Source organism: Hyperolius riggenbachi, chromosome 12, assembly GCF_040937935.1.
Source record: "Hyperolius riggenbachi isolate aHypRig1 chromosome 12, aHypRig1.pri, whole genome shotgun sequence".
NCBI lineage: Eukaryota > Metazoa > Chordata > Amphibia > Anura > Hyperoliidae > Hyperolius > Hyperolius riggenbachi.
In genome coordinates, this window is record NC_090657.1 from 9,537,585 (window position 1) to 9,563,195 (window position 25,611).

General features: G+C 44.6%; 1 protein-coding gene across 4 annotated transcripts in view; it reads right to left on the minus strand.

Moving 5' to 3' along the window:
- Positions 1-8,155: 8,155 nt before the first annotated feature.
- ACOX1 (acyl-CoA oxidase 1) overlaps positions 8,156-25,611 on the minus strand; it is an 82,984-nt gene continuing 65,528 nt past the window's right edge. For all 4 annotated transcript variants that reach the window (XM_068263772.1, XM_068263771.1, XM_068263770.1 and 1 more), the window contains 8 exons: positions 23,924-24,093; positions 21,427-21,589; positions 18,156-18,346; positions 16,679-16,852; positions 14,164-14,269; positions 10,761-10,904; positions 9,822-10,028; positions 8,156-8,342 (listed from right to left, as the gene is read on the minus strand). In XM_068263772.1, the coding sequence (XP_068119873.1) occupies positions 8,292-8,342; positions 9,822-10,028; positions 10,761-10,904; positions 14,164-14,269; positions 16,679-16,852; positions 18,156-18,346; positions 21,427-21,589; positions 23,924-24,093 (1,206 nt within the window). In that variant the 3' untranslated portion in view covers positions 8,156-8,291. The remainder of the gene's footprint in view (positions 8,343-9,821; positions 10,029-10,760; positions 10,905-14,163; positions 14,270-16,678; positions 16,853-18,155; positions 18,347-21,426; positions 21,590-23,923; positions 24,094-25,611) is intronic.

Sequence of the window (25,611 nt, forward strand, 5' to 3'; positions counted from 1 at the left end):
CTTGCCACATATTCTCGATTGGATTTAGATCTGGACTTTGACTGGGCCATTTTAACACATGAATATGTTTTGTTATAAAGCCAGGGCAACAAATTGTTGAGTTGGGCCGAACGGTTCGCCTGCGAACGGTTCCATGCGAACTTCAGTGGTTCGCGTTCGCGTCCCGCAGGCGAACTTTTGCGGAAGTTCGGTTTGCCCCATAATGCACCATGAGGGTCAACTTTGACCCTCTACATCACAGTCAGCAGGCCCAGTGTAGCCAATTAGGCTACACTAGCCCCTGGAGCCACTCCCCCCCTTATAAAAGGCATGCAGCGGCGGCCATTACGCTCACTCGTGTGCCTGCGTTAGTGAGAGTAGGGCGAGCTGCTGCACACTCTCTCTCATAGGGAAAGATTAGTTAGGCTTAGCTTGTTCCTGGCTGCATACCTGTTCTGTTCAGTGAACCTGCCACTGCATACCTGTTCTGTGAACCCACCACTGCATACCTGTTCTGTGAATCCACCACTGCATACCTGTACTGTGAACCCACCACTGCATACCTGTTCAGTGAACCTGCCACTGCATACCTGTTCTGTGAACCCACCACTGTATACCTGTACTGTGAATCTGCCACTGCATACCTGTTCTGAGAACCCACCACTGCATACCTGTACTGTGAACCCACCACTGCATACCTGTTCAGTGAACCTGCCACTGCATACCTGTTCTGTGAACCCGCCACCGTATACCTGTTCTGTTCAGTGAACCCGCCACTGTATACCTGTTCTGTTCAGTGAACCCGCCACTGTATACCTGTTCAGTGAACCTGCCACTGCATACCTGTTCTGTGAACCCACCACTGTATTCCTGTTCAGTGAACCCGCCACTGCCGTCACTACACAAACAGCTGTTTGCGGTGCGTTACACAGTGAGTTTGGTGTGTCAGTGTGAAGCAGTACCTTAATTACACTACCTGATTGATGTATACACATGCAAGATGTTTTAAAGCACTTTAGGCCTGTCATTTAGCATTCAATGTGATTTCTGCCCTTAAAACGCTGCTTTGCGTCAAATCCAGATTTTTCCCGGAGACTTTTGGCGTACATCCTACTCCGCCATGCCCCCCTCCAGGTGTTAGACCCCTTGAAACATTTTTTCCATCACTTTTGTGGCCAGCATAATTTTTTTTTTTTCAAAGTTTGCATCCCCATTGAAGTCTATTGCGGTTCGCGAACTTTAACGCGAACCGAACCTTCCGCGGAAGTTCGCGAACCTAAAATCGGAGGTTCGGCCCAACTCTAGCAACAATGGAATGGTTTAAGTTTAGGGTCGTTATCCTGCTGGAAGGTGAACCTCCGCCCCAGTCTCAAGCCTTTTGCAGAGTCCAAGAGGTCTTCTGCCCTGTATTTGGCTCCATCCGGCTTCCCATCAACTCTGACCAGCTTCCCTGTCCCTGCTGAAGAGAAGCACCCCCGAGCATGATACTGCCACCACCATATTTGACAGTGGGGATGGTGTGTTCAGAGTGATGTGCAGTGTTAGTTTTCCGCCACACATAGAGCTTTGCATTTTGGCCAAAAAGTTCAATTTTGGTCTCATCTGACCAGAGTACCTTCTTCCACATGTTTGCTGTGGCCCCTACATGGCTTGTGGCAAACTGCAAACGGGACTTCTTATGCTTTTCTGTTAACAATGCCTTTCTTCTTGCCACTCTTCCATAAAAGCCAACTTTGTGCAGTGCATGACTAATAGTTGTCCTATGGACAGATTCCCCCACCTGAGCTGTAGATCTCTGCAGCTCGTCCAGACACCATGGGCCTTGTTCGGCCTGTGGGTTTAGGTGGACGGCCTTGTCTTGGCAGGTTTACAGTTGTGCCATACTCCTTCCATTTCTGAATGATCGCTTGAACAGTGCTCCGTGGGATGTTCAAGGCTTTGGAAATCTTTTTGTAGCCTAAGCCTGCTTTAAATTTCTCAATAACTTGATCCCTGACCTGTCTGGTGTGTTCTTTGGACTTCATGGTGTTGCTCCCAATATTCTCTTAGACAACCTCTGAGGCCCTCATAGAGCAGCTGTATTTGTACTGACATTAGATTACACACAGGTGCACTCTATTTAGTCATTAGCACTCATTAGGCAATGTCTATGGGCAACTGACTGCACTCAGACCAAAGGGGGCTGAATAATTACACACACCTCACTTTGCAGTTATTTATTTGTAAAAAATGTTTGGAATCATGTATGATTTTCGTTCCACTTCTCACGTGTACAGCACTTTGTGTTGGTCTTTCATGTGGAATTCCAATAAAATTGATTCAGGTTTGTGGTAGTAATATGACAAAATGTGGAAAACTTCAAGGGGGCTGAATACTTTGGCAAGCCAATGTAAATGTTGTGTTTTGTCTATTATGAGGTGTCCTGTATCCAAAACAATTGCATAGGTCAAGACTTCAGTCACGACGCCTGACACCGGACATGTTGGCGCCTGTTCCATTAATCAGATCTTTTTGACTGCAGTGTTCACCTAGCATGTATGTGTGGTATAATACACACACATACATACATATAATCAGATAAGGATATAATGTGAAAATGGTAGGGCTTAGATTGTAAGCCCCTCCGAGGGACAGTAAGGCTAGGTGTACAGTGAGAGTTGTGTTGCTCTCCCTTTAACAGTGGGAACACAAGAGAATGGGAAAGCAGCACTGCACATTATCTGCACGTAGCGTCACATACAATTAAGCATATACCGTAGTCAATGAAAAGTATGCTTCACTGTACTGTTAACATTGGCGTTATGCAGCAAATGCACTGCAATGCATTGGGATACTGCACTCTGTCACACTGCAACAGCCGCTCTGTGAACGCACATTGTAGCGTTCTGCATTACAATGCAGCCATTACAACCTACCACAATGCCCCACTGAGAACCTAACTGACATGACTATATACACTATGTAAAAACACTGCGGAAGATGTCAGTGCTATATAAATATATAATACAATAATGCTTTCAGTTGCCTTTAAAGAAAACCTGTACTGAAAATTAAAAGTCAAAATAACCATACACAAGTCATACTTACCTCCTGTGTAGTCTATTCATCAATCTCTTTTTCCTCTCCTGCGTCCTGTTTGTCCACTGTGATCAATGGAATTCTCCGTCCTCCATTTTGAAAATAGCCATTACTCATAATAACTTTCTGGTCAGCACACTGCTAACCTGTAACATCGCCCACTTGAGCCATAGGGAAACATGGACACATCAGTTCTCCTCTCAGCTGTAACTGACAGCAACTGATATATTTCAGTTCTGACAAAATGTTGTCAGAACTGGATGGGATCATTGTCAGAAGAAAATGGTGAGCTTCTGAGAGGAACTAATGGCAAGGTAACTGTAATGTTCATTTGAAGTTACCTCATGTGTTTATTTTAAATAATTTTACTCAGTACAGGTTCTCTCTAATTGTACAATATAAGGCAAGAACTTTCATTTTATAATACATTTTCTCATTTTGAAGTTAAAGGATACCGGAAGTGACATGTGACATGATGAGACAGACATGTGTATGTACAGTGCCAAACACACATAACTAGGCTGTGTTCCTTTTTTTCCTTTCTCTGCCTGAAAGAGTTAAATATCAGGTATGCAAGTGGCTGACTCAGTCAGGAAGTGACTATAGTGTGACTCTCACTAATAAGAAATTCCCCTTTTTATCTCTTTCTTGCTCTCAGAAGCCATTTTCTGCTAGGAAAGTGTTTTCTAGTTGGAATTTCTTATCAGTAAGGGTCACACTGTAGTCACTTCCTGTCTGAGTCAGGACTGAGTCAGCCACTTACATACCTGATATTTAACTCTTTCAGACAGAGAAAGAAAAAAAGGAACACAGCATAGTTATTTGTGTGCTTGTCACTGTACATACACATGTCTATCTCATCATGTCACATGTTACTTCGGGTATCCTTTAAACGGAAGCGGAAAATGAAGTAAAAGTTAGCCTCAGTAGAGAAAAGGTGTTGGATAGTCCTTGAGATCACAGATTCAGCACTGGGACACTCAGCATACCAGGGCTTTTTGGATATTCTCTTGTACAAGCGCAGCCATACTGTGCACGAGCGGGTATGGTCCGCACACGCCCTATTTAGCATGAAGCCACTCATGCTCAGCTTTTTACTCCATGCAAGTCTGGCTTTGTGCTACTGCACAAGTGCAAACTACACTGCATACACAGTACAACCGGACTCGTACAGGGATGAAAGTGTCGCCACAAAGATGGTCCCAGCCAGCAGCAGTGGGATCAAGGACAATTTAGAAAACCTCTGGAGTACCCAGAGGCTTCCCACTACCTTGTTAAAGGTGGCCACCAAGTCCAATTTCTAGTTAAAAAAATAAAAAATAAAATAATCATTCGAGCATTCAGAAATTCTGATCAGATTGGTTGAAAATAAGCTCAGTTGATGGGCACAATAGATTATGAACGATTTTAAAAAAATTGTTCGACTGGATTTTTGTCAAACCAAAATTTGGATTTTCTTGATTGGTTGTGATACATAGGAAGCAAAAATTGGTTTGTTGATGGTGTAGTGAACGATTTTTCTTCCGAACAGAATTTCTGATCGGTCAAATGATTTTTCGCTAGATATTGGACCATTAGTGGCCACCGACAGGACTATATACACTTTGTAAAAACACTGCGGAAGATGTCAGTGCTATATAAATATATAATACAATAATGCTTTCAATAACTTTTCAATGCTTTTTAACTTCATTAGACTTAAAAATCGGTCTGTTCCCGGATCGGAAGGGAACGGATTCAATGTATGGATCAGTTCACATACGTCCGTTCAAACGGATCCGTTCCGCACGATTCCGCTGAACGGACCGCGAGTTTCCTGCAGCACCAATTTTTACGGACCGCTGAGCCCAGCGGAACGGAAACGTAAGCTGAAATACTGCATTGGGGGCAATGAGAAAACGGAACGTTTTTTCACACTAGCGAGGAAACGGAATGTTCTAAATAGAAAAATACACATTGGGGGTGGGGATCTGGGGGGGATGTGGGAAAACGGAACGGAAGCAGCGGAGCGGAAACTGAGTGGCAACAGAGTGAAAACTGATCTGATCGATCGGTGATCAGATCTGTTTTAACGGATCCGTTTGCCACTTTATCGCAAGTGTGAACTGGGCTTACTACTTGAGTCCATACAGTCATCTAGCCTTCTTCCAGTAAATGACACAATAAATTACAGTATATTATCAAGGGTCGTTTTTAAATTCACTTCTAGTCTTTTGTTAGCATAGGCCAACAAACTTTAGAAGAGACCTTTAGCAAAACTTTTTTCACATGGTGCCAATAATACACATTTAAGAAATAAAAACACAAGAATGCAGGTTACAAATTACTGGTTTATTGTAAATACACAACAGATTTATTAATTGCTCTTCTTTTTGTTCTGTTGCCAAGATGGTGACTGTGTAATCCCTTAGCATTAAATGAATCTATCAGTAAGCAGAACCGGGAACCTGATATTATTATTATTATTATAATATTCCATTAATGAATTCCGTGGAGGAAATAGAATGGCTCTCAAAGTAAACCTGAAATTCTAAAGTGGAAATAAGCAAATGACAGCAGCAAGCAGTGCACTTCCTAGAGACCACAACTGCCCACACATTTTACAAATAGTCACTTCTAGGAAAAAGTGGAAATCTCTCCTAACATGCAGATCTCGCCCAATCTTTGGGGTTAAGCCATGCCAGCAAATGAAAGCCACTAGCTATTGATCGATAGGCTGTCAGCTGACTAACAATTAACAACTAGTAGCTTTTATTTGTGTGTGCGGCTTCCACATCCTGAGTCAGTAGAGATTTGCAAGTTATATTGATTTTCTGCTCATGCTTAGTGTGTGTACAACTACAGGCATGCTGCTCTCCTCTCCACGTCACTGCATGTGTTTAAAGGGGCACTACAGTGAAAAACTGTAAAATGTAAAATAAGTGCAAACATATACAAATAAGTAGTACATTTTTTCCACAGTAAAATGAGCCATAAATTACTTTTCTCCTATGTTGCTGTCACTCACAGTAGGTAGTAGAAATCTGACAGAACCTACAGGTTTTGGACTAGTACATTTCTTTATAGGGGATTCTCAGGAATTATTTATTTTCAAAAGCACTTAGTGAATGGCAGTTGCTCTGTCCAACTGCCAAAAAAACTGCATAGCGAGCAGGGAAGCTGGCCAGCATTATTGTTTATATCCTTTTTAGGGAATATCTTTATAAAGAATAAAAGCCTTGCTAAGAATCCCCTATGAAGAGATGGACTAGTCCAAAACCTGTCACTTCTGTCAGATTTCTACTGCCTACTGTAAGTGACAGCAACATAGGAGAAAAGTGATTTATGGCTCATTTTACTCTGGAAAAACCCTACTTCTTATTTGCTTGTTAGCAAATATTTTAGATTTTAAAATTTTTCGCCATAGTGCCCCTTTAACTATAAATTGCTCAGAGATCAAGACCTGCAATGTGGAGGAGGAGATTGTTAGTGATTGACTATTCGCACTATTTAATCAGCGCGCCTTAATTGTGATTTCCTTGCACGCTATGGGCTTGATTCTCTAAAGCGTGATCACTGATATAACAGCAGTTATCACGCAAGCTGCTGCACACAAAGGTCCGCGTGCAAACAGCGTTAGTTCGCGTGATAAGCGAAGGTTTGTGCGCTTTTCATGTGAAAAGTGCAGGTGATTGTGTGCAAGCCTTCACTTATCACGCAAAGTGACGCTGTTCTCGCGCTAACCTTAGCACACGGCAGCTCGCGTGATAACTGCGGTGATAGCAGTGATCACGCTTTAGAGAGTCATGCCCTATGTACGCTAGTGGCAGCATAGCGTGCGTAATCAGGCTCAGTCAGGGGAGCGAGCACTCAGCGCACACTATGCTGCAGGTAGTAAAGCATAGTGAGCGCTGTAAACTTACACCCGCTCCCTGCAAATAATAAGAGCGCCACTGGTGACAGGCAGCCTATTGGGCCAATCAAAGTGCGGGGATAAAGTACTTTAAAGTGATTGGACCCGCCGGGACTCAGGGCAGGACGAGTGGAGCTCTCATTATGATGAGGGAGCGTCCGCAAGTTAATAGCGCTTGCTATGCTGCACTACTCACAGCAGAGCGCACGCTGTGTACCCGCTCCCCTGACTAAGTCTGCTACACTGCCATTAGCACGCTGTCATTAATCAATGAAATGACAATTAAGGCGCACTGATTAAATAGCGCAAGTGAAAGGAGGTTACTCACACTTTTTTCCTTAGTGAATCGACCCCATCATACCTCGCCTTATCTCAATGGTTTCTGGTGTACTGCCCTGCTAACGCACCGATGTAAATGTATCGCTACAATATAAAATCGCATTGTATTTGCCAAGCGATTATATTGTTCAATGCAACATGTCCATGTAAAAGTAGCCTTAAAGTGAACCAGAGATGAAGCACCCTCATGTATTTTACCATATATATCAGTGAGAACATTAGAGAAAACACCTACCCTGCTCTCTGTTTCATCCTTCACTGCTCAGCCCTGATAAAATCCCCAACGGAGCATTCAGTCTGGCTTTGCACAGGAATCATTATAGCGGAGTCTGTTTTCTCTGATGTCTTTTCAAGCCCAAGCCTGCCGCCTTCTGGCTCTGCTATAATGACTCAGCTATAATGATTCCCGAGCAAAGCCAGACAATGCTCAGTCGAGGATTTTATCAGGGCTGATAACAAGCAGGCTGAGCAGTGAAGGATGAAACAGAGAGCAGGGTAGGTGTTTTTTCTAATGTTCCCACTGACCTATATGGTAAAATACATGAGGGTGCTTCGTCTCTGGTTCACTTTAAACTTATGTCAGGATACCATTTACAGGGTACCGTAAATGCTGTTTCTGGTGTCAGTGATACTTTTTATAGAATGCATCCTAAAGTTGTTGGGTAACAAATATGAAATGGAATGTAAAGATTAACCGTTATTCTAACAGGAAGTAAACAGAAAATATGACAAATTTAGTAAAAAAAATACCCTTCAATTTAGTGCACAGTTGAAATAATCTGCATTGCATGAAGAAAGATTTCACAGTGTGAACTAGGACTATTAAAAATGAAAACTGACAGGCAAAGGGAACAGGAAACTGACTGGTACAGTAACTTCCTGTTTACTCCCCCTCAAAGTATTAAATTAACATAAATTTGTTGAACAATTAAAAAAATATTTGTCAAAATAACTAGCTGTTAATTGTAGAAATAAGGACTCCAGTGTTCTTGATTGCAGCAGCTCACAGCTTGGACTGAAGAGGTTTGAGATACTTGTGGAAGGATTCGTGAACCTTTAAAAAGAAATTAAAAAAATTAAAAATAAATTAGCCGTCATTTTAAAAAGAAGTCAGATTTTTGCTACAGCTTTACCCTACACCAATAACCCTGATGTCCAATTCAAACAATTATTCTTTTTTTTCCCTAGCTTTTCTCTTTGAAGTCAATGGGAATTGTCTGCAAAAGAAAAAGCCAGATACTTACCTAAGTATCTCGGTGCAGCGATGTCCCCTGGAGCAGTATTTGACCAATGTGACTAAGGAGGCTTCGGAAAGTCTACGGGAGCCTGAGTGCCATCTATCGTGCTACGGAGCCACCTTCAGGAGGACTCGGCTCCCGAAGTCGCTCTCAGCGGGAGATTCAAACAAAGGAGCTAGCGCTGCATCCTCGGGCACCGAGAGAGGAGAGGGAAGTCTCAGTAGGACCTAGAGCCTTCCCTCTCCATTGGTATCTAGCTTGTTTTTTTTTTTTTTTTACAGGCGGTTCCCATAGACTTTAAACTAAATTTTAAGGGGACTTCAGAGTGGCACTGGAATGGCTCAAGCTATGTACAGATGTCATGACATTTCAAGCATTTTTTCCCACAGCCAACTTTTTTTTTCGTGGCGAGTGATCGTTTCTACTATGTCATGACGTGGGTACGTGTGCGCAAACTACATTTTGCAAGGATGGAGAGGCATGTGTGTGGAATATATGAGGTATAGCCGGGGATATAATATAAATACATGTATCCTAGCTGGATGGGTATATGGATGGAGGATGAGTAGATGAAGATCAATAGTTGCCCCCAGTATAGGTATCCATGCGCAGGTGTCCCCATTATAGGTAACCAGGCATAGTGCCCCCCCAGTATAGGTTAGCCAGGTGTAAGCGTCCCAAGTATAGGTTATGGAGGGGGTAGCCCCGGGCACACTGGGACTCAGCTGTGGGGAGGCGGGCCCTGACTCCTCCCTCCCTCTCCTCAGGCCCCCCCCTCTCTCCATACTCCCCCCTCCACTACAGAGTAAGCACAGCTGGAAGCCTCATTGAAAAAAGCTCACTTTCCGGGCTAGAAGCAAAGTTCACTTGCCTGCCAACAATACTGTCGTTTTTGTGTGGTCCCAGTAAGTGTACAGTCCAGTCTTTCTCAACCAGGGTTCCCTGAGTACTCTGCAGGGGTTCCTGGGCGTTTCCCCTCATCGTAAACAGCCACACCTACATTTAAAGACCACGCCTCCTGCAAAATAAATGCAGGGGTTCCTCGAGATCCAAATGTTATTTGCAGGGTTCCTCCAGGGTAGAAAGGTTGAGAAAGTCTGGTATAGTCTATTACGTATCCCATGAATTATGTTGTCACTGGTATGTAAGTTTACACATGTTATAGACAGGTCCTCATAATAAATGCATGCATCCTCCCCATCATGACAAGAGCATTTATCACCCCTCCATCATAAGCTTTAGACGCATTTACTATCAGGGAGGAGGGTGTATTTTGCTTCAGTGTATTTTCTCACCTGTGTCTTGTTCAGAGGCGATTTTTTGGCCCATTCAAACATGTTTTCATACACATTGCCATCATATCTTCCCAGTACAGAGCTCAGCTGAGTGTCACTGTAATCAAACGCATCGACCAAAGCCACTGCATTAGGACGGATTACCACCAGCAAATCCTTAACCCGCTGCTGTATCTGCTCCAGCTGAGATGAAGCCAAAAGACCAGCCTGCAAAGAGGACACAACATTATATACAGGCACAAAGTACGTTTTTATTGTAATCTGGATGCAGTCTTTTGACGGCGTCCAAATTACTGTCTAAGTACCGCTATAGCCATGATGTTAATTAAGGCTATAGCGGTACTCGACAGTAATTAGGGCGCCGGCAGAAGTGATGGCGTATATTGCGTCCAAATTTCCAGAGCCCTTTTTTACTGTCTTGGCAAAAGACACCTTGTCCTTAAAGCGGAATATAACCCTGCATTTCAACTTTGCTCTAAAATATTATTTACAGCATATTATATGCAAAAAGAATTTTTATTTTTACTAGACCAGCATTGGAAGGGTTAAACACAGAGGTTTAAAGTTCCGTGGAGAGATATGCAGAAGTTCAGATTGTTACATTCTATTTAGTTAAATGTATCTATTGAGAAATGTTACACACTCTTTGGCTGTCCTCCAACTCCTTCTCAGTAAGAGAGATGAGTCACATTCAACACTTAGATACATTTATGTAAACAAAATGTATCTATGTCAGCTTCGGATGCGTCTGCAGAAATCTCCAGGAACTTTAAAGCCCTGTGTAACCCTTCCAATGCTGGTCTAGTAAAAAAAAAAAAAAAAATGCTGGTTGCATATAATATACTGTAAATAATGTTTTAGAGCAAAGTTGAAATGCAGGGTTATATTCCGCTTTAATAATATGAGTCTCAAATGCCAAGGACCCCATTCCATACTAACCTGTAGAAAGTCCCCGGTATTCTTAGAGATTCCATGCAGAGCATAGAGCAGGCAGAGGGTGCTCAGGATGCGATGGGAAGCTGTATCCAGGACCTCAGAAAGCTTGTCCACAAAGAGTTTGACCACCACGTAATGACAGTGAGCCTAGAAGCATGAATTCAAATCATGTAAAATTACATAAGAAAAAGAAAACTGCACTACATATTTTATGCCCAAGCTATTGTGCCATCTTAAAGGGGCACTATGGCGAAAATTGTAAAAATTAAAAACGTGCAAACATACAAATAAGTATGTTTTTCCCAGAGTAAAATGAGCCATGAATTACTTTTCTCCTATGTTGCTGTCACTTACAGTAGGTAGTAGGAATCTGACAGAAGCGACAGGTTTTGGACAAGCCCATCTCCTCATGGGGGATTCTCAGGGATTTATTGGTTTTCAAAAGCACTTAGTGAATGGCAGTTGCTCTGTCCTACTACCAAAAACTGTGTAGCGAGCAGGAAAGCTGGCCAGCATCATAGTATAAATGCTTTTTAGGGAATATCTTTATGAAGTATAAAAGCCTTGCTGAGAATCCCCCATGAAGAGATGGACTAGTCCAAAACCTGTCGCTTCTGTCAGATTTCTACTACCTACTGTAAGTGACAGCAACATAGGAGAAAATAAATTTATGGCTCATTTTACTCTGGAAAAAAAACAAACATACTTCTCATTTGTCTATGTTTGCACATATTTTAAATGTTTACAATTTTTCGCCATAGTGCCCCTTTAAAAACTAGATAATAAGTGCCCGCCGGTCATAACACACAATAGACAATGTGGGTGGCAAAAACTGGGCAATGACTGTGAGAAGGGGAGGATAAAGTGAGTGTGTGGGTAGCTGAGTGTCAAGAAATGCTGCATGAAAGGTAGGAGGAAGGAGTGGAGGTGAGAAGAGGAAACATGAGAGGTAGGTGGATAAGTATGGGGGTGAAGTTTAAGTTGCATATGTATGAGTGTGGGAGGAGTTGAAAACCTATATATAATGGGTGAGGATACAGACACATGCTGCTAACACTATTTCACCTCTCATCACCAGTATAAAACCGGTCTATTCATCTGAATAGGGTTGCCAAGAACAAGCAATGCGCACTTTGGGCCAACCCTAAGCTACCAACTGCAGCCTTTGTTTAGCACAGACAGGATATCCTCCTGCTCTCTCTCTCTCTCTAGCACATCACATTTTGATCCCATTAATTTTGCAAACGTTGTCACTACTAACTCTAGCCAATCAGAATCATGGAACGCAGCTAAATATTGCAGTAAGGTTTACATTGTGAAAGAAAGGTTAAACTTTTATGGTCCTGCACAAGTTTCAGGCTAAGTTCATAGTGGTCAGTTGCATAATGTACATATTGAGATGAGACTGGAGTGGAGACTGGACATAGACTAATACAAAGCTTGCATGCAGCGAGTTAGAATAACGCCATCAGTTACAACACAGAGATGTGAACAGACCCATAGAACTGCATGCGCAAGGAGTGTACATCCAGAATTATTCTGTGACGCAGCTGAGGGTTTTTTAAAGCTTTTTTTTTTTTTTTTTTTACACGTAGCTAGCCTAGCGCTAGCTACATGCTTCCCCCCTCCCTACACTTTCCCACCCACCCCTCTGATCGCCGCCAGCGCAAATACCCAACAGGAAATCCCGTTCTGAACGGGATTTCCTGTACGGGCTTCCCCCGTCGTGATGTCAGGGGAAGTCCCGATCCACCCCATAGCGCAGCCTGGTGGTGATTGGCCAGGCTGCGTAAGTGGTCTGCGGGGGAAGGGGGGGGGAAGCTCTTTCGATGCAGATCGGTGGGCGATCGCAACAAACACGCAGCTAGCAAAGTGCTAGCTGCGTGTTTGGGGAAAAAAAAAGTGTAAATCGGCCCACCAGGGCCTGAGCAGTGTACTGCGGCGTTACTGGACAAGCTGAGCTCGTCCGTAACGCCCAGGAGGTTAATCACTGCTAATCACAATGAAATTATCTATATCTTGTTTTTTTCACCACCAATTGGGCTTTTGGGGTTGATATTGGTTTTCAGTAATTACTTTATTTTCTATGAATTTTAAAATGAAAAAAAATATACTATATATCCAATTTCATCCCCTATAGTTTTAATATAAACACTGCTACTGTACATAAAACCCACACATTGTATCTGCCTATTTGTCCTGGTTATCACAAGATTTTAATTATGTCCCTAGTACAAAGTATGGTGACAATATAGTATTTGGAAATAAAGGTGTATTTTTTTTTCCTCACTATTCGTGCGGGAACGCGCACAGGAACGCGCACGTGCACAGCACTGTCTGACTTATAAAAACGTTCTGGAGCCATTAAGAGGCTCTAGCAGGACGTTTTTATAAGTGAGCTTGTCATTAAGTGGTTAAAATCCAGTTTGGAATTTGGTTTTCTCCATCAGCCAGTACTTAGATGGGTAGAGGACTCCATTCCAGAATTGGTGTTCTCTCAGAGAGGTGTTCAGGTGAGAATAAAAGGGCTTGTTATTTCAGTCCAGAGCCATACTCTGGAAAGTGCATTGTGTGTCCTGGGCTGAGCCAACCAAAAAAAGCAAAAGTTATCAGACTGCTGTGTTGGAACAGACTTGTTAATGTTTTAAAGAGAACCTGTACTGAGTAAAAATATTTAAAATAAACACATGAGGTAACTTTAAATGAAAATTACAGAGTTACCTTGCCATCAGTTCCTCTCAGAAGCTCACCATTTTCTTCTGACAATAATCCCTTCCAGTTCTGACAATATTTTGTCAGATCTGAAATATATCAGTTGCTGTCAGTAAAATATCAGTTGCTGTCAGTTATAGCTGAGAGGAAAATGGATGTAACAGGCAATGTCCATGTTTCCCTATGGCTCAAGTGGGCGATGTTACAGTTTAACTGTGTGCTGACCAGAAAGCTGTTATGGGTAATGGCTATTTTCAAAATGGAGGACGGAAAATTCCCTTGATCATAGTGAACAAATAGGACGCAGGACAGGAGAAAGACACTGAGGAGTAGACTACATGGAAGGTAAGTATGACTTGTGTATGCCTATTTTGACTTTTATTTTCAGTACAGGTTTTCTTTAAGTTGTTTTAATTTGGTACAAGTAGTAGTAGGTTTGTTCACAATACAGAGGACTCAACTGCAAGCTAGTCACTCATCTAATGGTAAAGATTTTGTTACTTGCTGCACATATTACAAACCGCTTGTAAATAGTGTGTAAAGCACTAATGTGTTAAAACACTTATGTGTTGGTGAATCAAAGACAGTCTCCAGATTTGCTTTGCACTGTGGCTATCCACATAGACAGAAAAAAACGCACCTGCTACCTATCCCATTACAAGAGGTTGACCTATGCTCAGGACTTTCTTCTTACCTCAGTTGCCCGAACCAGATCAACAGTGTTTTTGTTCCAAGCATCGTCTTTACGCTTTCCACGTTTCAAATCAGACTGGACATTCCTTGCTGCACCTACAACAAGCCTGGAGATAAACAAGAAAGGAAGTAAAGAGGTCTAGATTGTAAACTTACAAGGGCAGTGTCCTCATCCTAGTGTTTTTCATTTTCTTGGTACTTATTCTATAAACAGGCAAAAAATGCCTGTATGACTGATTCTCTACTTTAGCAATAAAACAGATGGGTAGGGCGTATGACAGTAAAGCAGCACCTCTTCTGAGCGTTGGTAACACTGAACACTTATCTTCATATTCACTGTAGATGAGGATATTCAATTTCTCTTGGACAGTAGTTATAAAACTTCATATCTCACTCTAACTCGTTTTTACCAAGAACATGTGGTTCATTTATGTTATATCAGACCAGATCATGGGAAACAATGAAAAAAAAATATAGACGGCAATTTCAAGGCTATGGTAATACTTATTCAGCTCCCATTTTATGACACAATTAGCTCCTATATCAAAGCTGTGAGTATTTTAAAAGGGACTCCGAGCACATCTCATGGGCATGCCTTTAAAGAGAACCCGAGGTGGGGTTCTCACAATGCTATCTGCATACAGAGGCTGGATCTGCCTATAGAGCCCAGCCTCTGTTGCCATTTTAATCCCCCCTGCGCTCTGTAATCCATCATAAAATCACAGCCGTGCTGTGCGGGCTGTGTTTATCTCTTTACTGTCACTCTCGCCGCTCCTCCCGCCTCCTGCAGAGCTCCGGTCCCTGCCCGCGTCCCTTCCCTCCAATCAGCGGCGAGGGAAGGGACACGGGCGGGACCTGAGCTCTGCAGGAGGCGGGAGGAGCGGCGAGAGTGACATGAAAGAGATAAACAAAGCCCGCTCTGACAAGCTGCTTGTCAGCAGCGTGGCTGTGTTTTAGGGGGGATTATAGAGCGCAGGGGAAAGTTAGGGGGAATTGAAATAGCAACAGAGGCTGGGCTCTATAGGCAGACCCAGCCTCTGTATGCAGCTAGCATTGTGAGAACCCCGCCTCGGGTTCTCTTTAAGACAGACGATTTCCAATAAAGTCGTGCTATGACCCTTCTGGAGGAGCCTCTTGCAATGGCCATGCGTGTCACTTCCTCTTCCTGCTTCATTCAGTGATGCACTTCTCTAACAGAGAAGACAGGGGTGACCCGAAAGTTATAACATAGCCAAGATGGCAGTGGATTTCTAAATTGAAATCGAACTAAAACTATACTAGAACAGCGATTCAGGTATCAAATGAAAGAGGAGAGCATAAGCTACAGAAAAGTATGCATCTTTAAGTACTTTGCAGTACTCGTCGGAGTCTTAACCTCCTTAGCGGTATGGACGACTTAATACGTCCATTACCGCCGGAGGTCGCCGCTCAGGCCCCGCTGGGCCGATTTGAATAATTTTTTTTCTTAAACACGCAGCAAGCACTTTACTTGCTGCGTGTCTCACCTGATCGCCGCCGCCCGCCGCGATGCAGGGCCCCCCCAGGCGAGACCCCGTGCCAGGCAGCGCTAAGGGGTGGATCGGGTCTCCATGTGACGGCACGACGTGCGTCGCCATGGCGACGGGGAAAGCCCTAAAGGAAATCCCGTTTCAGAACGGGATTTCCTTATGGATTACAGCGCCGGCGGCGATCGGAGGGGCGGGAGGGATGCGGAAGGGAGGGGGGCATCATGTAGCCAGCGCTAGGTTAGCTACATGATTGAAAAAAAAAATTAAAAAATAGCGCTGCGCTGCCCCCTGGCGATCTTTAATAGAACGCCAGGGAGGTTAAAGGCATGCCCATGAGAGGTGCTCAGAGTCCCTTTAAAGCTTACTTGGACTGAAAGGGATAAGCAGTAGATCTGTGTCCTCTGTGACTTTATTTAAGCAACGAGGACGTAGATATAGGATTTTCCTTTGGGCACAGCTGTGCACGATCGGGCTCGCTCCCGAAACTTTCAGCTGTTGCACAAAATGGTGTAATGTAATATATGTTCCCTTAGCCGCCCCCCCCCCCCTCCCCCTCCCCCCACACACACACAGATGAACGATCACAGGGGAGCCAATATCAGTGATCGTTTATCCCTCCCTTTTCTGCAGGGATCATTGGAAAAAACCTGTGGAAGAAGCCTGTCTCACCTCTTCTGGTACCAGCAGGGAACGTGCTGCAGGAGCCGCTGTGCACAGCTCTTCCGTTGTACTGCCGAGAACACTGGGTCCGGACGTTGGCTTGATGCAGAGCTTTGCACAGCGGCTCTTGCAGGAGATCACCGATGGAACAAGTAGAGGGGAGACAGACTTCCTGCATAGTTTTTTTTCCCCATGATCTCCAATTTGGGGCTGCCCGATTATAGAGAAAGAAAAGATATATATCGCATTTAGGTGTCATAAGTAGGGGAAAAGTTATTGTTGATTAAAAAGGCACATAGCTAACACAAAAATAGGAGTTGAAAAGAGCTACGCATTCTCTTAGCTTACCAAGCTGCCCGCTGTTTATAGGCCTCCACTAAACTGTTCAGATCATTAATTTCTATAGAGCGAGCAGCCACGGCCTGCGCCTGCACGCGCTGCCTGGATACATCATTCAGGTAGGAGACCATTCCACCAAGCTGCTGTCCAGATTGCGCTGCAGTGAAGCTTTTAAACAGGAACCTGCCAATGAAGAAGTGAAATAATGAACGTGGTTTAGGTAGCAGCAAAAGTATAACAAGCTTATACCGTAGTCACAGAAATGGGACAGTACTGTCAGTGGCCAGGATCACAACCAGTTGTTATATCCGGAAATGTTCATATTAGTAATAGTGATAGGCCTTCTCCCTATCTCTGGTCTCACCTGCACAGCGTCCCCATATACCTTCCACCCAGATTCACCTCTTAGCAAAATATCTTTTTCTGCTCCCTATCTGCTGCAAGATAGTTCTGCTAAAGGTGCGTACACACACACTATGGAAGCCAACGACGGGTCCGTCAGACCCTCCCGTTGGGCGGACTTTCAGCCGCTGAGCAGATTGTTCAGAAACACCCTCATGAGTCTGTAGACAGCGCACACACACTTGCTACTGGACCCGTCATTGGCTTCCATAGTGCGTGTGTACACACCTTAAACCTCTAATCTTGTTTACACAATTAAAACAACAGGCACAAATTCTAGGTTGAATCACTGCTGCTAAGGAGGATTCATACTGAGAATTCCTTCCAGTGGAGTAGCTTAGGTGCTCTGGCCCCCAGTGCTAGTTTTACACTGGGACCCCTCATGCGCTCTATACATAACAATTGATTTGGAGAACCAAAAGCTGCCAAGGACCGCTGCAGTGTCAGAGAGGTGTAAGCAGGGGAGGGGACAGGCGCAGTGTCAGAGAGGTGTAAGCAGGGGAGGGGACAGGCGCAGTGTCAGAGAGGTGTAAGCAGGGGAGGGGACAGGCGCAGTGTTAGAGAGGTGTAAGCAGGGGAGGGGACAGGCGCAGTGTCAGAGAGGTGTACGCAGGGGAGGGGACAGGCGCAGTGTCAGAGAGGTGTACGCAGGGGAGGGGACAGGCGCAGTGTCAGAGAGGTGTAAGCAGGGGAGGGGACAGGCGCAGTGTCAGAGAGGTGTAAGCAGGGGAGGGGACAGCTGCAGTGTCAGAGAGGTGTAAGCAGGGGAGGGGACAGCTGCAGTGTCAGAGAGGTGTAAGCAGGGGAGGGGACAAGCCCAGTGTCAGAGAGGTGTAAGCAGGGGAGGGGACAGCTGCAGTGTCAGAGGTGTAAGCAGGGGAGGGGAAAGCTGCAGTGTCAGAGGTGTAAGCAGGGGAGGAGACATCTGCAGTGTCAGAGAGGTGTAAGCTGGGAAGGGGAACAGTCTTAATGGTTACAACTAATCAGCATATCACCAATAGGGGGGATTCTGGGCAGCTGTAATACCCCCCTGGGTTTGCCTATGTATAGGCTACATTCAGATACAGTTCCATCCATGGATTACCTGGCTGTCTGCAGCATCATAACAGTGTTCTCTCCCTCGTAGGTGCAGGATGGGGTAAAGTTCACGTAGATGTCAGGTATTCCACTGCAGCGAGAGTATCCGTGCCCTCCACATGCCATCCTGCATTCCTCTATTCCTGCACTCGCTACCCATGTAGTAAAGGCTTTCAGTCCCGCAGACAAGGCATGGAGCTACAGAGGTGACAGGCAGCACAAAGAAACTGTCAGATCAGCAGATCTTAATTATTTAACATGTATGCCTTAAAGAGACTAACAAAATTATCCGCCTCATTTCTTCTATCCTACAAGTTTCTATACCTGTTCTAATGTGGTTTGGATTACTGCAGCCTTTTCTAGTTGATTTAAGAAAAAGTATTGTGACTGGCACTCAATTAAAGACTGGAGGCAGCAGCTGGATTCTGGTTACAACTGCACCGTGCTCACAATCTCAGAACAGGCTGATACTTAGGTGCAGGAGAAGAGAAGCGGACCCGGCACTGGTTGCAGTAATCCAACAGTACTTTAATCCAGCAAGTACAGTAACATACAAGGAGTGAAAAGGGTCGGCCTAACAGCAGTTTCGCAGGAGCCTCTGAAGAAGCAGGGAGACCTGCAAAACGGCTGTTAGGCCGACCCTTTTCACTCCTTGTATGTTACTGTACTTGCTGGATTAAAGAATTGTTGGATTACTGCAACCAGTGCCGGATCTGCTTCTCTTCTCCTGCACCTAAGCCTTTTCTAGTTGCACTGTCTCTGTAATATATCTAATCTATTTTCTTTGTCAAGCTTTGTCGACCTAGAGAGGAATGCACTGCCTCTGCTGTGATAGGGAGAAGTTATGCACACGCCCCTCCACGCCCCCTGCAGGCTCTGTGTGTGTGCTTTGTTTATCCCTCACAGACAGGTCTCTGCTCTCAATTTCAGCTTGTCTGAGGGGGAAGGGAGCTGCCCATGCTGAGAAACTGTGAGAATCCCTGACTGGAGTGCAGATAATTCACTATGTAATAAAAACTTGTAGTATACTGTAACCTGATATATATATATATATATATATATATATACACACACACATACATCACTTCCTGGTTAGCGGCCATGTTTTTTGTTTGTACACACTGCCTAAAACTGGCGATTAAAAGCCAGGATCACGGCGGGGAGCAGCAGAAACGGCAAAGAGAGATCCAGGAGGTCACAGTGATTCAAACGGTGGGTTTTTTTATTGTACAAATCGGACAGTACAGATTCTCTATAAGAAGGTAGCTGGTTTATTAACACAGTTTTTCAAAATAATTATAAAAGAAACTACAGTGTTTTAAAAAGGTAAAACCCAAAAGTGTTAAATAAAATGATCCCTCTAGTTATATAAGTAATCATACATTTTTGAATACCGGTTTTCCCTTTCCTATAAGATATCTATGCTGCTTTCAACAATAGTTAAAGTGGAAAACACTACGCATTAATGAGAAAGTTAAACTGTCAGAATTTGCTTCTTTAACCTCCTGGGTACAGAGCGTAGTAAATCCTACACCCCACTTGGGGCTGCCCTAGGCTGATGCTGCGTAGGATTTACACCGCCTGCCATTCCCACCGCATTGTGAGCACTCGAGAGGGGCGATTAAGTTGTCATATGACAGCTGACATCTCCCCTCACTGATTAGGAGCCATGACGATTGGCTTCTGATCACTACGATCGCCGGCGGATCGTAGTGATCACGGTTAGCAGTAATGGTAGAAGGTAAAGAAGAGGACTTGGACTCATCTTCCTGACGTTCCGCCGGGGATCGTTGCTTCCCTCCACTCTGCCCGACATCCCTGCTCGCTCTGCCTCAAAATGTCGGGTCTTGGCTTGATGAGGTCATCAAACCGGGACCTGAAACTTAGCGGCAGTGCGAGCAGGAATGCCAGGCAGAGAGGAGACGGGGAGAGCTGCTCAACGCTAGACGTGGGAAATGAGTAATGGCTGCTGAATATACAGGGGACATCTATCTGTACTGAGGGCACCCATGTCTAGCTCTATCTATACTGGGGATACAGCTGCCTGGCTGTCTAAAAAGCCCCCCCCCCATGTAAAAAGGCTCTGGTTCTTAAAGAGTAACTGTCTTAAAATCTTAATATTTAAAACACATACAAATAAGAAGTACATTTCTCCCAGAGTAAAATGAGCCATACATTACTTTTCTCCTATGTTGCTGTTACTCCCAGTAGGTAGTATAAATCTGACATTACCGACAGGTTTTGGGCTCGTCCATCTCTTCATGGGGGATTCTCAGCATGGCCTTTATTCTTTATAAAGACATTCCCTGAAAAAGATTTATACAATGATGCTGGCCAGCCTCCCTGCACACAATTTGGCAGTTGGACGGAGCAACTGCCATTCACTAAGTGCTTTTAAAAAATAAAGAAAACCCTGAGAACCCCCTATGAGAAGATGGGCTAGTCCAAAACCTGTCGGTAATGTCAGATTTCTACTACCTATTATAATTGAAAGCAACATGGGAGAAAAGTAATTTATGGCTCATTTTACTCAGGGAGAAATGTACTTCTTATTTGTATGTGTTTTAAATGTTAAGATTTTCGTGACAGTTCCTCTTTAAGGAAGGGTAGGCTGTCAGTCCCCAGGAGGTTAAAGTTTTCCTCAAAGTGAACCTGAACTGACCTGGAAAAAAAAGGAGTTTAATTTACCTGTGTCTACCAGCCCCCTGCAGACGTCCTGTACCTGGGGCATCACAAAGCGATCCTCTGGTTCCCCGCAGCCCTACTTTCATTTTGATGGGCAGCCCCAGTCCACTCGCCTCCTGATCGCACTGTTCGCATGCTCAGTATGAAAAAATATCTACTGCGCAAGTTGGCTCCCAGCAACGCCTGGGAAGCACTCAGCATGCCTAGTGACCATCGACTTGCTAGTCGGCCAGATGGATGAGAGTCGCTGCGGGGGACTGGAGGACCACTTTAGTGACAGTGCGGGCACAGGGTGGCTGCAGGGGGCTGGTAGAAGGCCCAGGTAAGTTAAACTTTTTTTTCCCGTCAGTTTAGGTTCACTTTGAATAAGAGGGATATGGAGGATGACATATTTATTTCCTTCTAAATAAGGTTACGGGCCACACTCGGGACTTGTAGTGACCACCGCCAATGCGGTCCTTTTCTTCTTCACTGGAGCACCAGCATCTGTTCTAAGCAATTTTACAGACTCTAAAAAAACATGCAACGGTTTCATTTTGAAAGCATAACAGTTTCATTATAAGGAAACAGTCCACCAATAAAAGCAGCCTCACCTCTGGCAGTTCACTGAGGTTCCCCTGCTGGATGTCTCCAGTAATCCTGTGATACGTCTGGCTCATGTAGGATCCCACAAAGTTGAACGCATAAGCTGCTGCTAGCAGTGGGAAGAGTTTATATTGCTGGGTCTGATAATCCAGGATCTGCGGCTCTGGTTCCCTGTGGATGTCACACTGTACTTTATGGCCATGTAAGATTGTACATCAAAACATTTACTTCCATATTCTCTTTACGTTGTACAGCACCATGGAATATGTTGGCACTTTATAAATTAATAATAATAATAATAATAATAATAAAAATATTCTACAGCTTGACAAGAGATGAGTTGTGGTAAAGTGTGGTGTTGCTTTTTAAGAGGACATAATGCTGTGGTTTAATATACTGTTCCATCTCCCAGGAGAGGTTTCTTTACCCTAATAACAAAATACCCTTTGCGGACTCAGCAGGAGAAAAAGTACTAAAAAGCCACTAAGAAAAGAAAGCTCAAACTTCACTTAATTTGGGTCTACTTGTTTTAAAGCTAAATGTAATTTTGCCTTTTTAAAACAGAAGGTATTTGTGATAATTCAGCTGTAAGTGAGCAACTGTGGTTTCCCATGATGCTTCACTCCCGAATACACAAATTATCTGTTTATACCAGTGGTCCTCAAACTAAGGCCTGCGGGCCAAATGTGGCCCCCTGAGGTTTTTTTTTTTACCAGCCCCCTCCCCCACAAAATGTATTATAGATGCGATAAGCTACATTTTTATATATTGGTGGCCCGCATATAGAATGAAGCCAGAAAGCAGTTTCCAATCAAATTCCACATCAGGTGACACTGTTGTCCAATAGGACTGCAGGTTGTCACCTTAGTATGCATCACTGTCTGGCCCGCAAAGACTTCTATGTACACTCTGGCCCCCCAGCAGTCTGAAGTATGTTGATACGGCCCTCCACCCAAAACGTTTGGGGACCCTTGGTTTATACCATTGAAAGGCATAAATCCAAAAGCACTGATATGTAGGGATCCTGAGGTTGATTAATCAATAAGTAACGCCCTCATTAGCGCAATTTCCTTGAAGGAGTGCGAGGTAATTGTAATGAGCGCACACTACTAGGACCTCTCTACGTAATGAACGCCCCTCAAATTGTTGCATGATAGCATGTAGCACGACCACGAAAGTCCACTAGCTCGCGCAGGGCTGCTCACCACGGAATAATCACGAGTAACCACGGCGGTTACTCATGATTCAAATTAGCTTTAATTGCCGCAGCTGAGCTGGTCGATGCGGCAAGGTTAATTACCCAGAATGCCGCTCTCCGCCGAGCATTTCAACAAGCTCGCAAGTGTCCTAATGGACGCAGTGCAAGCCTCGCTAGAGAGCATGTCCTCCTTCCGGCTTGGAGGAAAGGCTCCATAGCGAGGCTTGCAACGCGTCCAATTGACGCTTGTGAGCTCGTTGAAACGCTGGGCGGAGAGCGGAATTCTGGGCAATTAACCCCGCCGCAGCTCAGCTGGGGCAATTAGAGCCAATTTGAATTACTCGTGATTATTCCGTGGTGAGCAGCCTTAGCGGCCACTACTACATTACAAGAGTAGCAGCCGCACTAGTTAAATATCGCACGGCAATTAGGTTTAGCTCCCATTAAGTGAGGAGCGGTCGCTACACAGAGAGGACTGCACGTAGCGTCCGCTCGTTACAATTACCCAAGTCGTACTGATTAGCGCGTTACTTACTGATGAATTAACCTCCAAGTAGCTAAAGATTTTACAGAGCCACAACAATCCAAGATACATATAGCCTGTTTCGGGCTGAAAAACTAAAGAAATAAGCAATTGTATCTATAGCCCTACTCCTAAAGAGGACACTCCTAAAATCCTTTGGCAATGTGTGGAGGCCCGACGGGGAGTGCTGGGGGTCTTCTTATCAAAGGAGAGCCCCAGATGCAGCGGCAGAAGATGGCGGCAGATGTGCGCGCATCTCTGGGGAGCGAAGTCATGGTGCTGAAGGACAGCACCACAGCATAAACCCTCGCTCCCTATCGCCCGTAACATGGCTTTCGCCTGAGTAATGCCTCCAAACGATCAGCCATTGCACGACTGAAACCAACAATAGGATTTGCTGGTAATCCTCGCGGGATATCAGGGTGATAAGAAGCTCGCATCTGCAAGCTACTTATCACCCTGAGTTCGATATGGCCCTTTGTGTACTGAAAATGATAAGAGCTACATAAAAGTAGGTGGATAATTTTTATGTCGTTAATTCATCCCCCACCCCTTTAATCCTCAAGATCGTTTTTCTTCTTGGACACTGCTAGAGAGAACTATCATAACCAAGTTCAGACAAGATAAAAAAAAAAAAAGATGAAATAAGGACCTATGGCTGATTTTGAACAGAACCAACTATTGGACAAACAGATTTACCTGGTCAATAAGGTTGCAGTATTATAACTGTTCAGAAGTGGAGCTATATATTAGTAGAAATGGCCAAGATCACAGAAGAACTCACCCAGCTCTTATCTCAGACTGATGTCGCACTGCGCTGTACCGGATGGCAATAGTGCAGGCTCGGGCAAGGCTTCTGGCAGAGTCTCCTACTATCATAGAGCGGATAAATACCATGGTACCATATGTGAGTTTATCGCTGAGTGGCTTTACGTAAGTTCCATCTGGCTCCACCTGAAAATCACCAAGAGGTAAATATGGAAGCCTTCATACAGAATGTTCAATATGGCAACACTCCTAATGAGTTTAGGTCTGTTAAATTAACTGTCCATATCAAGGGGGGCAGGGGGGGGGGGGGGGGCATTTGAGGTTGAAATAAACATTCCTGAAATGAAACAAAACGCTTACCTGAAATAAATATTTATCTGTATCAGCTTTCTAAGGTCATAAAAAGTACATTAATCTTTACATAGCATAGGGGAATCGGTATCACTAGGACAGCTGTATAACCTTCTTAGAGGTAACCCCGTGCTGGAAACGGGGTAAGCCGCCGCGGAGGATATCTCAGCCCCTGGTGGGGCGATTTACATTCTGTAAAGTGCTGTACGCACAGCTAGCACCTTGCTAGCCACGCTTACCGCTTGAAGCGGCATAAGAGTACCCCCCCCCCCCGCCAGAGCCCTGCGCAGCCCGAACCAATCACTCCCGGGCAGCGCAAAGGGCTGGATCGGATGCGTCTGACATCGGCAGACGTCCATGACGTCATTCCGATCGTAGCCATGGCGACAGGAGAAGCCAAACAGGAGATCGCGTTCTATACGCAATCTCCTGTTTGCTGTGGTTGTCGGCGGCGTTTGGACTACAGGGACACTTGCACCCTCTAGTGGTGTTTCATGTTGCTACCACTCAGGTAGTTACATGAAACAAAAAAAATTACAAAAATGTGCAATGCAGCCTCCTTGGCGGAAAAAATGAACCGCCAAGGAGGTTAATTGGGCACCATTTCATGGTGATTGCTAGAATATTGGTAATATATATTTTCCCCGGTCCCTTATTCAAACACTAACCCTCCTCCTAATGCCCAACACTAACACCCCTCCTAAGGGCCCTTTTCCACTAGCGCATTTGCGCTAGCTGAATTGCAAAATCGCAAAGCGCTATCGATTTTACAATCGCTAGGGTTTATTGAATAACATAGGAATCGCGGTAGGTTATTTCCACTACCGCGATTCGTTTTTGACACTGACACGAACGCGCGGCGGAACGATTATTGCCGCGATTTTGCTGTGCAGTGCATAGCAAAATCGCGATCGCAAACGTCAGGTAATCGCCGGGAAATTTAGCACTTTTGCTGAATCGCAATCGCTAGCGTTTAGCGCGAATGCTAGCGATTGCTAGTGGAAAAGGGCCCTAATGGCTAACACTAACAACCCCTCCTAATGGCTAACACCAACACCCCCTCTTAATGCCTAACACTAACACCCCCTCCAAATGGATAACACTAACACCCCCTCCTAATGGTTAACACTAACACCCCCTCCTAATGGCTAACACTAACACCCCCTCCTAATGCCTAACACTAACACCCCCTCCTAATGCCTAACACTAACACCCCCTCCTAATGGCTAACACTAACACCCCCTCCTAATGCCTAACACTAACACTTCCTCCAAATGGCTAACACTAACACCCCCCCCCCCTAATGCCTAACACTAACACCCCCTACTAATGCCCAACACTAACCCCTCCTAA